Source organism: Mobula birostris, chromosome 10 (genome assembly GCF_030028105.1).
Source record: "Mobula birostris isolate sMobBir1 chromosome 10, sMobBir1.hap1, whole genome shotgun sequence".
Taxonomy (NCBI): domain Eukaryota; kingdom Metazoa; phylum Chordata; class Chondrichthyes; order Myliobatiformes; family Myliobatidae; genus Mobula; species Mobula birostris.
In genome coordinates this window covers 91,043,228-91,054,384 of record NC_092379.1, presented here as the reverse complement: position 1 = coordinate 91,054,384, position 11,157 = coordinate 91,043,228, and the positions used below count along the sequence as shown (strand labels likewise).

At 44.2% G+C, this 11,157-nt stretch overlaps 1 protein-coding gene across 6 annotated transcripts in view; it reads left to right on the top strand.

Moving 5' to 3' along the window:
* The first annotated feature begins 2,117 nt into the window (after nt 1-2,117).
* Nucleotides 2,118-11,157, top strand: part of hdac8 (histone deacetylase 8) — an 84,491-nt gene continuing 75,451 nt past the window's right edge. For 4 of the 6 annotated variants that reach the window (XR_011887538.1, XR_011887539.1, XM_072270552.1 and 1 more), the window contains exons 1-2: nt 2,118-2,256; nt 10,351-10,403. Coding sequence is in view for 2 of the 6 variants with exons in the window: in XM_072270552.1 (XP_072126653.1) it covers nt 2,146-2,256; nt 10,351-10,403 (164 nt within the window). In the remaining 4 variants the exon portion in view is untranslated. The remainder of the gene's footprint in view (nt 2,257-10,350; nt 10,404-11,157) is intronic. The other 2 variants (XM_072270553.1, XM_072270554.1) reach the window with 2 other exon arrangements.

The following is an 11,157-nucleotide window of genomic DNA, read 5'->3' as shown; positions in this document are numbered from 1 at the left end:
TATCAGCTCATCCCTCTGCAATTGGACATTGGACTTTCTGGCTAACAGACCCTAATCAGTTAAGTTAGACAACCTCTCCTCCTCCACTCTCACCCTGAACACCGGCGTGCCTCAAGTCTGTGTGCTGAGCCCTCTTCTGTACTCCCTTTTCACCTATGATTACGTTTCTGTACATGGTTCTAACTCCATAATCAAGTTTGCAGACGACACCACGGTGGTTGGTCTGATCAGAGGGGACGACGAGATGGCCTACAGGGATGAGGTCCAGCACCTGGCCACATGGTGTGCCGACAACAACCTGGCCCTTAACACCCAGAAGACCAAGGAGATCATTGTGGACCTCAGGCATGCTAGGAGCCACACTCACATCCCCATCTACATCAACGGAGCTGTAGTGGAGCGTGTATCAAGCTTCAAATTCCTTGGTGTCCACATTTCCGAGGATCTCACCTGGTCCCTGAACTCCTCCATCCTGATCAAAAAGGCGCAACAGTGCCTTTATTTCCTGCAGAGCATCAAGAAAGCTCACCTCTGTCCCAGGATACTGACAGTCTTTTACCGCTGTACCATTGAGAGCATACTCACCAACTGCATCTCAGTGTGGTATGGCAATTGTCCCGTATCGGAGTACAAAGCACTCCAGTGTGTGGTGAAAACTGCCCAGCGGATTATCAGCACCCAATTGCCCATCATTGAGAACATCTACCATAAATGCTGCCTGGGCAGGGCCAAAAGCATTATGAAGGATGCATCTCACCCTAACCATGGACTCTTTAACTCTCCTCCCATCTGGTAGGCGCTACAGGAGCCTCCGCTCCCGCACCAGCAGGCACAGGAAGAGCTTCTTCCCTGAGGCTGTGACCCTGCTGAACCTCACATCACAGCGCTAAGCAGTATTGCACCCATATTGTACTGCCTCAGTACTTTTATATTTGTGTGCTGTAGCACTTACTTTTTATTCACAGTTATTTTGTAAATAACACTATCGTTTGCATTTCTGTTTGATGCTAACTGCATTTCATTGGCTTTGTATCTGTAGTCAGCACAATGACTATAAAGTTGAATCTAAATCTAAATCTAAATCTTAATTGCACCAACAATGAAGAAATCCCGTTATTTTGCTGATGATTGAGGACAAACTGATTGGGTAGTGAATTTGCTGTTCTTGTAAGTATGGTCACCATATATCTGGACCAGTTAAAGTTCTGGTCTTTGGTATCACTATAGTGTTTTTGAATGTCAAAATAGTAGATAGATTGTCTTTTTGGCATGACCATTTCCTGATACTTGTAAACCCAAACCTAATGATTTTCCAGGTTTTATTGCTAGTGGGCAAAGACCATTTCAATACGAATCAGTCAAAAAAAGTGCCTATATTTAAAATCTAAAATAAAAAAATTAAAATGCTGGGAACAGTCCGAGGGTCAGGCAGTATGCAGAATGTAGAAAGACAAACAGATTACAAAACAAAATAATCAGATAACAAGAAACAACGTTTCGGGTTACAATTGTCTAGTTTAATTTCAATTAACTTTTTTTCGCTTTCCTGGTTTTTGACCTGAAACAATAACTGTTTCTTTCCACAGACGTGGAAATTGAGGAACCGGCAATGAAGATCCACGCTGTCGATTTCACGGGAAAGAAGCAGATGAAGTTCTTGTTGACGAGCAATCTGAGAAACTTTCTCAGCAAATCTTGAAGCTGAAGTGACAGGTTTCCAATAACCACATCGATCTCTTTATCGTCAGGTACCATTTGAGCTGATGAGATTTCCCATGGTTCATATTTAATATTTTTATTGATGTTTAAGTTATATAATAAGCATTTGCATTTTATCCAGGTGGTAGCGTCTTTTGTCTCTTGATCAGAAGCATTCTACAGTTACACAGCAGTCGAATGTAATGTATGAAATTGAGGTTTCAAGATGCACCCGTTCTGTTTGTCTTTGGGAACGTCTTCCCAGTTCAGTACATGGATGTATTGGATGTACTGTACATGGATATTCAGTCCTGACTCTTCCCAGAGCCGACGCTGCCGGTGGAAGCGGAACGGTCCTGCAGCCAGGAAAGATACTCGGACGCTTTTTCAGGTTGCACGGCGGACGAGTTGTGGGGAGCGCTACCCGGTGCCGGCGTTGTATCGGAGATGGAGGCGGAGGTAGAGAGTTTGGGGTTAACCACCGCTACCAACACAACCTACATTTACGCTCCCGATTATATCGAGAAATGCGACTCCCTTTCCAAGATCTCCCGGCGGGTAAGCGAGCGGCAAGGGGCTTGAGCTCAGGGCTCAGACCCTGAGGCTACGGGGTGGAGAATCACAGTAACCGCCTGAGAAGTGGGCTGGGAGGTGCAGCAGGCCCGTCAGTGGCCAAAGGGAGAGACTTTAAATGTGCCAGAAATAAAAATAAATCACATCAGATAGCGGAGCGTAGGTGAGCACGCAGCGGAAGGGATGAGACAAGCCTGCAGAAATGCAACTTTCCATTGACTTCTGGGAGGCTCCGAGTTTGACTGCTCAAAGTGGAGAAGGTGCACCCTAGATATTAATGAGAATCAAAGAACGTGCCTTGAGCACACTATTTAATAAACTATCCATTCATCCTCCTAACAGCCCCCACTAACCTGATTAGTAGAGAAAAGATAGATTTTACATTGGTCTCTTTAGCCACCTCAGAACCCACAAAACGAGTTGTCTTTGATTTTAGGTATTGCCTAAGAATAAGGTTATGTTTGAAATGGTGAAGATAGATATTAAATTAAATGCTGAAGTGCTAATCAAGTCACCATCTCTGCACGGATGTTAACAAACTTCTTGATTCTTGTAGCCATGCGGATGAGCTACAGACACAGACTGTTGGAGGAACTCAGCAGGCCAGGCAGCATCTATGAAAATGAATAAACCACTGATGTTGGATGAAGCCCTTCTCCAGGACTGGAAAGGAAGAGGGAATATGCCAGATTAAAAAGGTGGGGGGTGGGGGTAATGAGTTTCCGGCATCCCATTATCCTCCCAATAAGCTTAGTAGGTGGTGGAACAATCTTGAGTCGTTAGAAGGTTAATCACATTGTGGAGCATATACAGCTTCTGTACTGCTTTGGTAGCAAATGGCTTGTTCCAATTAATCACCTAGTAAGCTACAGAATGTTAACATGCTGCTGAAGCAGTTTATAGTCATCTGCACAAATATGAGGGACAGACAATGAAAAAGGCACTTGCAGCTGTATCATTGGTGCAGAAGCACACAGAACATAAATTATGCATACAGTTTACAAGACAGTGAAGAGACAAAAGGAACAAGGTATTAGTATAAAAGAACACTATCTGAAACAGATCTATGGTAGCCTGTAGCATTCCATTGCTGATCGTTAGGCTTAGGCAAGTTGACTTGAGAACCTGACAGCTATAGGAAAGCAGCTGTTCCTGAATTTGGTGGTATGGGACTTTAGGCTTTGGTACTTCCTGCCTGATGGTCGCAGTGAAAAGGGGGCATGATCCGGATGTAGCTTTTCTTTTTAGTTGCTTGAGTTAATCCTCAGATTAACTGTGTGGTCAATTCAAGTTTGTATGTATCCAAGTCTTGATGCTGGCTACTTTGGTCAGAAGAATTGGGAAAGGAGATGGCCATTGCTACCATCACTCCGGAGTTCAAGGCAACTGCAGTAGATGATGGTAGAGCCACTGGCGTTTCCCTGAAGACTTCTTATTAATACTCTGGGGCTGTATTAACAGCATTGAACAAACACGAGTGTTCCTGCTGGCTGAATGCAGTTTAATCACATTCTTTATCTACACCCCTTCATTCCTTGTGAGCTAAAACTCAGCAGTGGATATTGGTGGTTACTGTCTGGTCAGGGGTACTGGCAAGGTGAATGTATCAGGCCCTCAGGCCCTCTCATGGATGTACAGGAGGGCGTTGAAGTGGTCCCTATTTGAATGTCTGCAAGGACCTCTTCCCCTTCCAGACTGTCCAGTGGATCACTGGCTCAACCACTGAAAGGGCCCAGCTCATTTGTATTCATTCCCCATTCAGGCTGAGTGACTGCCTTCAGATGGTTTGTGTGTTTTCTTTCTCGGTGTGCCACGCCATTGAAGTTGTGGAACCTGATGTCTTTGCTGAAATTCGGATCCTTTCCCATCTATATTCCCCAATATTTTTTCTATTCTGAGCTATACAACTAACCATCTACCTTCAGCAACCAGCCTTAATTACCGAGTATCATTAGCATTCTACCTGGACGTGTTTTTCACAGTGTGCTGTCACACTATCTTTGTGTCTTGCATCTGTGTTTGTTGTGGATCTGCTTCCGTCAGATGTGGTCAGATCTGATGCAGCCAGCTGGTGTTCATCACTTGGGTTCTCTGCAAAGACACTTACGGGGTGCACAATCTCTCGCTCTGTCTTTGAGGGCGACGAGAAGTTGGGTCGTACGGTTTACGCTGAGTCCGGTGTTTGCACTGGCTGCCTCACTGGGACTGTACACCAACACAGGCACCATTCGTCTGGAACATCACCTGGGAGCAAAGCCTGTCTTTTCAGCCAGCTCCTTTACCCTGACTTGTCACTTGGCTGTGGGAGGGCTGTTTTCTCTCCCTCTGGCTCTCTCTGATCTGCAATATGTCGCTGTTGCTTTGCTTGATCCTTCAGTGTCTTCCCTGCCTACAGTGGTCCTTCACCTGTCCATGTAATGTTCTTCTGCTGCTTTGCTTGCACTGATATCTGCCCACTCGTTCTCTTTCTGCTCCTTAACCATTCCCTTCCTGGTGAGCATTTACTTCAATCACTGCTACCTCCTCAGGCAGCTGCACGATTTCTAACAGCCGTGGCTGAACTTGGCGCTTTCCTTTCGGACCTCCTGATACTGATATGATTCCCACACATCAGCTTGTCTCTCCTCCCTGCTTGGAGCCGATGTCTCTCTCAGAACCATGTTAGCTGCTCTGCAGGTCATGTGTATTTGCTGTCCCTGTCTTGTCCATGTTATTTTTCCTTTCTCTGAGTCTGTGTTAGCACCTTCCTTATTCAGTGTGTCTATCTTCAGGATAGTACTTTCATTGTTCGGGCACACCAGAAAATCTATACGAAGCTGCTCTCCCTCAACCTCAAGTACTGGGGGATGACTTCTCTCCACCTTCATTGTGTCACCTCCTGCACTGGTAACGTAAATTGGTTCTCCAGTCTTGGGCAAGGGTAGATCATTTATCAATACTGATGACCCTGTGTCCAGTGTTACGTACCCCGTAACTGGGTTGCCAAACCAACAGAAATGGATCACTCAGTTGGAGTCTGGATTACTAGAACTAAGAAAGTTTTATTAAAGAAACAAGCAACACAGTACTCTAATCAAAAGGATAATGAATGCAACAGTTCAGCAATGATAAACATACATGTACACAGAATTCAGATAACAGGATCAATCAAGCTCTATCGTTGTCTAGGGGTAAATGACCAGTTTCAAAGTGACGCAAAGTTCAGTTCAATTTAGTTCAGTTCAGTTCGCAGTAATCGCTGCCGTGGGAGATGGACAGTGTGGGGGAAGGAGAGAGAGAGCAAAACGAATGAATATTCAAAACGACTTCCACACAGACCTTCGCAGTCAGCTTTCGGGCGAGTCCTTTGTGATGTCATCTGAGGTTACCGACCGTGACCCCTCCGTTTCCAGATACGATCATTTCTCTGCGGTGAACCCAGCACTCAGGCAAGGGTGGACGCACACCATGTTCCCGCCGATCGTGCCTTTCCACCCTGTGCGTCTATGGCCCGGTACTTCCCACCGACTTGTGAGAGACGCACCGCTTCCAGGGTCTCGTTACCTCGGGTGTCGTGTGTGTCCTGCCTTAGCGAACCTGTCCCTTTTTATCCCCCTGCTGGGGTATCGCCTGTCCATCACTTCAAACAGTTTACGGTTCAAAGGGGGAGCCGATCTTGACAGCTCTCCTTCCCCTTCATTAACATCTCTCTCTCTCCTGAAGACAGGTGGCAGACCAACTGCTAATCCCACTGGTGCCAGCACAGGACAGCTAACATCTTAATCTATGTGTATTCTTGTCACACTTTCTCCCTTTAAGGATTGTTACCGGCAGTAAAAAATACAAACATGAATACATTATTTGATACACACAAATATACATCTTTATCAGCTATTTGGCTAATACAGCGAGTTTGAAGTTGTCAACACCTGACAGTCAGCCATCACATTTTCTGTTCCTTTTATATGTGTTATTAATAATCCCTTAGACCAGGCTCCAACTTAGCAAACTTCATAGTGGCCAAAAACACTGATGAATTGCGATCCATGTAACCTCTCATTGGGTTTCGTCCCGGACCACAATAACAAGGGTCGTCCCATTCCGACTTAGTTTTCTCTCGCAAGGGCTTAGTAGGAGGGGGAGGGGTAGTAACCACGGAGTTATTGCAAAACTTCCTACAGTACCCCACCATCTCCAAGAGCCTTCTGAGGGCCCTCTTGTCTGTCGGGGTTGGGATGTCAGAGATAGCCCGCACTTTAGCTTGCATCGCTGCCAGCTGCCCCTGTGTCACCACAATTCCCAGGTAAGTGACCTTAGTGTGGCCGAACTCATTTTTTCCAAGGTTCACTATCGTTTAATTACTTCTCCTAAAGAGTCGCTTTGTTCGGGGATTAAGGGAGAGACCTTATCAGCAGAGCTGGCCAAAACAATAGCCTTCTCCCATCTGGTCGATACCATACTCATCTTTTCAAAATGGTTCTTTTTTCTTATCAGGGGGCCCCTAGCTTCATTAATTTCCGCGCTAACACCGACTAGGTTTGTTAGCATATCAAAAGCCTGTGACCGTCTCAGTTTGCGTCGGCCATAATCAATAACATTCTTCCCCCTGGGCAGCCGGTAAACCTCTTTCATGATTCCACCAACTGTTCCCTCCAGTACCGCAAAATGCCCACCGGGGGGTACCTTGTGGGCCAGGTTAAAAACCTCATCCCCATAACTCTTTTGCATCACCCCCCATTCCTCATCTTCGGGTACGATACTTGGTTTCCCTTTCTTCCTTAGCACTTCCTCCTCCACCAAAACCATCAGCCCCTTGTCTCGCTCCTGCGCCTACACAAACTCCTTCCTGGCTAATACTAAGTCTGTCTCAGCTCCCTCACTACCTCTTGTTTCACTACACTCCTTCCTGTCACTTTCTACCCCCTTCTCGTACAAGGCTGGCAGAAACGTCTCAGCTAAATTTACTACTGCAGTCCCGTGATGAACCTGCGGGGCCTCAATGCTGGCAGGCTGACCTGTCAATCTCACGACTGGGAACACGATTCCCCCGGCGAGGTCATTACCGAGCAAGACTTCCACGCCTTTCATCGGTAATTCGGACCTCACCCCGATCGTGACTAGTCCAGAGACAAGGTTGCTTTGTAAGTGTACCTGGTGCAAAGGGACTGTCTCTGTCCCTTCTCCAATACCTTTGACCTTGACCTCCCCAGTCTGGGTCTCTGAGCTAAACTCTAATACACTCTTCAGTTTTAGTGACTGACACGCTCCCGTGTCTCTCCAGATCCGCACTAGAACTGGTTTTAACCCCTCCTTCACTGACACCAATCCGGCCGAGATAAACATCTCGCGCCCTTCCTGAACTTTGGCAGACCTGTCCTTCCCTAACGGTTCGTTTACCAGCTCGATACAGCCAGTCAAAATCGCCGTTTTTCCTTTTCCCGTCTCCTTCTTTGGGGCAAAGCACCTGGACGCAAAGTGTCTGACTTTCCCGCAATTATAACAGACGACCCCAGGAGACTTCCTACCAGACTGCTCACGGTCTACCTTATCCTTCTCACTAGTCCCTGGCTTACTTTCTGACTTTTCTGGCGGACTCTCCCCGCCGTCCTGACTACCCTTCTGGTAGCCTTTACTTGGGGCAAACTTCATTTTATGCGTCAACGCATACTCATCCGCTAACTTAGCAGTTGCGGCTAACGTGGCTGCCTCTTTCTCATCTAGGTAGGGTCTCATACCCTCAGGGACACAACCTTTAAACTGCTCAATCAGGATCAGCTGTAGCAGTCTGTCATAATCCCCCTCTACCCCCTTCGAGGCGCACCAACGCTCACAGTATGTCTGCATCTCACGGGCAAACTCTAAATACGTGCGGTCCCCCTGCTTCCTCGCATTCCGGAACCTCTGCCGGTATGCCTCCGGGACCAACTCATAGATCCTGAGGATGGCCTCTTTCACCATCTCATACCTCTGGGCGTCTTCTGCGGACAAAGCTGAGTAAGCTTGTTGGGCTTTCCCTTTCAGTACACTCTGAAGCAAAACAACCCACTTCTGGCTTCTGACCTCTTTCTTTTCCCTCAAATATCTCCACACTAATTCCCACATGATACATAATATAAATGATGGACTAAAATTAAACAGTTCATGCTTAAAACAGTGTACGTACTCTGCAATTCGTTGCTTATTTGTGTCTAAACTTATAATACCTGTTGTATTCCTTTACACTTAAAACTGTTATACCAAAGTTACAGAGTTATTCTTAAAACACACAAACACACTCGCAATTGTGTCTGCTACTGTGTAGTTCCCTGAACGAGTATACACGCACTCCATTGGTCAGTAACCACCCTTGCTACTGGTGGCCGTCTTGCCAAATTAACACAAGGCTGTCTAGTCTCTTACAGAAACACACGTGCATGCAAGCACACCACATTACTTTTATATCCACTAGTTCAGCTCTGCCATGTTTGTGAAACTTCGTGATCCCGTGGTCACCGACCTGAACAGAACCAACTGTGGCGCTAATTTTGAAAATACTCACCCCATTCAGACTGCTGAAATCGCTGGCCACATGATGGGTTACGAATGTATCCTGGACGAACCATCAAATGATGTGACGCGAACAAAGGCACTGAAGCTAGTGGATGTAGAAGTGTTTTATTCAACAAAAACGAGCAGTAGGCATCATATTGAGATACTCTTGGACAAAGAGGCCAGCTTGATCCAATATTGCATGACATTTTTTTTATGCTAAAGATCAAAGGTAACAGCAGGACAACTAGTTACAATGTATCTACAAAGCTTCCTTAGAATTACATATAGTTTTCAAGTAACAACTTCTTCACATCCACACCCAAAATGAACGTTAATTGCCACTGACTCTAGGCCACATTCATGCAGTTACAGGCATCTGAGGTCTAATTGATCAGAGCTGCATTTTAAATTCAATCTGCAATCCACATTCAAATCTGAAGATTGGTTGCTAAAGAAATTAATATTTGCTATATACCCTAACTCCAGAATACACCCTAGAATCTTTTTATTCATTTTACCCTGACCAAGGTTGTTTTTTTTTCCCTTTTCTACCATGTACAGGTTATTCTTGCCTCTTTTGAGGCAACAAAGATAATCAGCTTGAATGTTCGAAACTGTTTAAAGTGTAGAGTTATAAGCTTCATTAACCAGCACATTCAGGTGCTAGATTTAGGAGCTTTTGGAAATGAGCTTCAAGATTCTGCGTGGTTTAGGTTTCATGATCAGTGGAGAGCTAAAATACTTTTAATTTATGGAATTTATTGGCTTGCCTTTGTGGTTTCATTTCAACTCTGTTGGTGCAGATTTCTAGGTGTGAGATTGAATGATTTTAAACCAGACACAAATTTCTGTTCAATTTCATTACATGGTATAATTCTTGGTGTACCGGTGGCACTCACCACTGAATTAGAAAATTATTGGTTTATCAACCTTCAGAGAGATTATAACTAGGGAAGATCTGGTATCCTAACCTATTTTTCAAGCAACATCATTAAAAACAAAATAATTGACCATCTTATTCTGGCTTCTGACCTCTTTCTTTTCAGTCCTGATGGAGGGTCAACTGAAGCGTCAACTGCTCATTCCTCTCCATAGATGCTGCCTGACTTGTTGAGTTTCTCTAAAATCTTGTGTGAGCTGTTCGAGATTTCCAGCATATGCAGAATCTCTTGTGAAAATAATTGATTGTTTTTTGGTGCTATTGGGATATATTGATTGCTATTTCCCTTCAACACAAACTTGATTCTACTTGAGTATTTCATTGGTTTTGAATATTATATATATATAATCAACCATGTCACTTGTGTACCTAAATTGGCTGAATGAAGCTATTTACATGTAAAAAAAAATTGCCATTTTAAAAATCCAAGTTTTCCATGGGAAAAGTCCAGGCATCTGTTTGTTGTTTCCCAATAGAATGAGATAGAACTTGAACTGATCTATAAAGAATTAGCACAAATCAATGGTGTTGGTGCTCTGTTTTGTTGCTATTGATAGCTGGACATTTTTTAAGTACATTCATACTTTCACTTTGTGCTATTAATTAATAAACTTTCTTTTCTCTTCCAGGCTAGTATGGTCCACTCACTGATTGCCTCCTATGGATTGCTGAAATACATGAGGTACGGCCATACTATTTAGTCAAAATATCTTCCCAGGCATCAAACTATCCTTTAATACCATCAACCCATCCTGGCTGCATATTGCTTAATGCCCTTGGCTAAACAGAGTTACTGTTGGTAATATAGAAAATATAGAACTGTATGTTTTTCCTATTATTTCCCAGTGTTGATTTTAAGCTTTTCCTCACATGAGAAGAAAAACTTTCTTCAACAGGTGGAAACCCTTCTTATTTAGCTCTCAAGATACCTCGTTTGTAGTTCGTTAGTGTTTGCTTTACTGAGGTAGCTGCACAAAGAGATCTCTGTATGCAAACACCAATAAATAAAAGTTGCAGTGTTCTTTATTACAGCTTTTTTAGTTTATTATTTTAAAAAGCAAACTAGGATCTTTTGAGGAATTTAATTGATAACTATAGAAGTTGTGAATTAACTTTCTTCAAACCCTAGTCAAACCACAGTTGAAATTCTGAGTATTTTAGGTTATAAGATCCTGCCCAAGTTTTGGCAACATTGGCAAGCTGAACATGCTTTCAAGATCCTTTCCTTCATTGCAGTTTCATCAGGTGAAGAGGAACAATTATTTTGTTCGTATTCAGGCTTGTGTACTGGAAATGATGTTAAGCAGTCTTGAATCTTGATTGTAACCACATACAGGAAGAATTTTACATGCAAATCCATTACGATAGGAAGGGGGAGTCATGGGGTTGCACTGTTGGTTGCTAACTAAATCCTACCCTCAAAACTGCTGAACAAT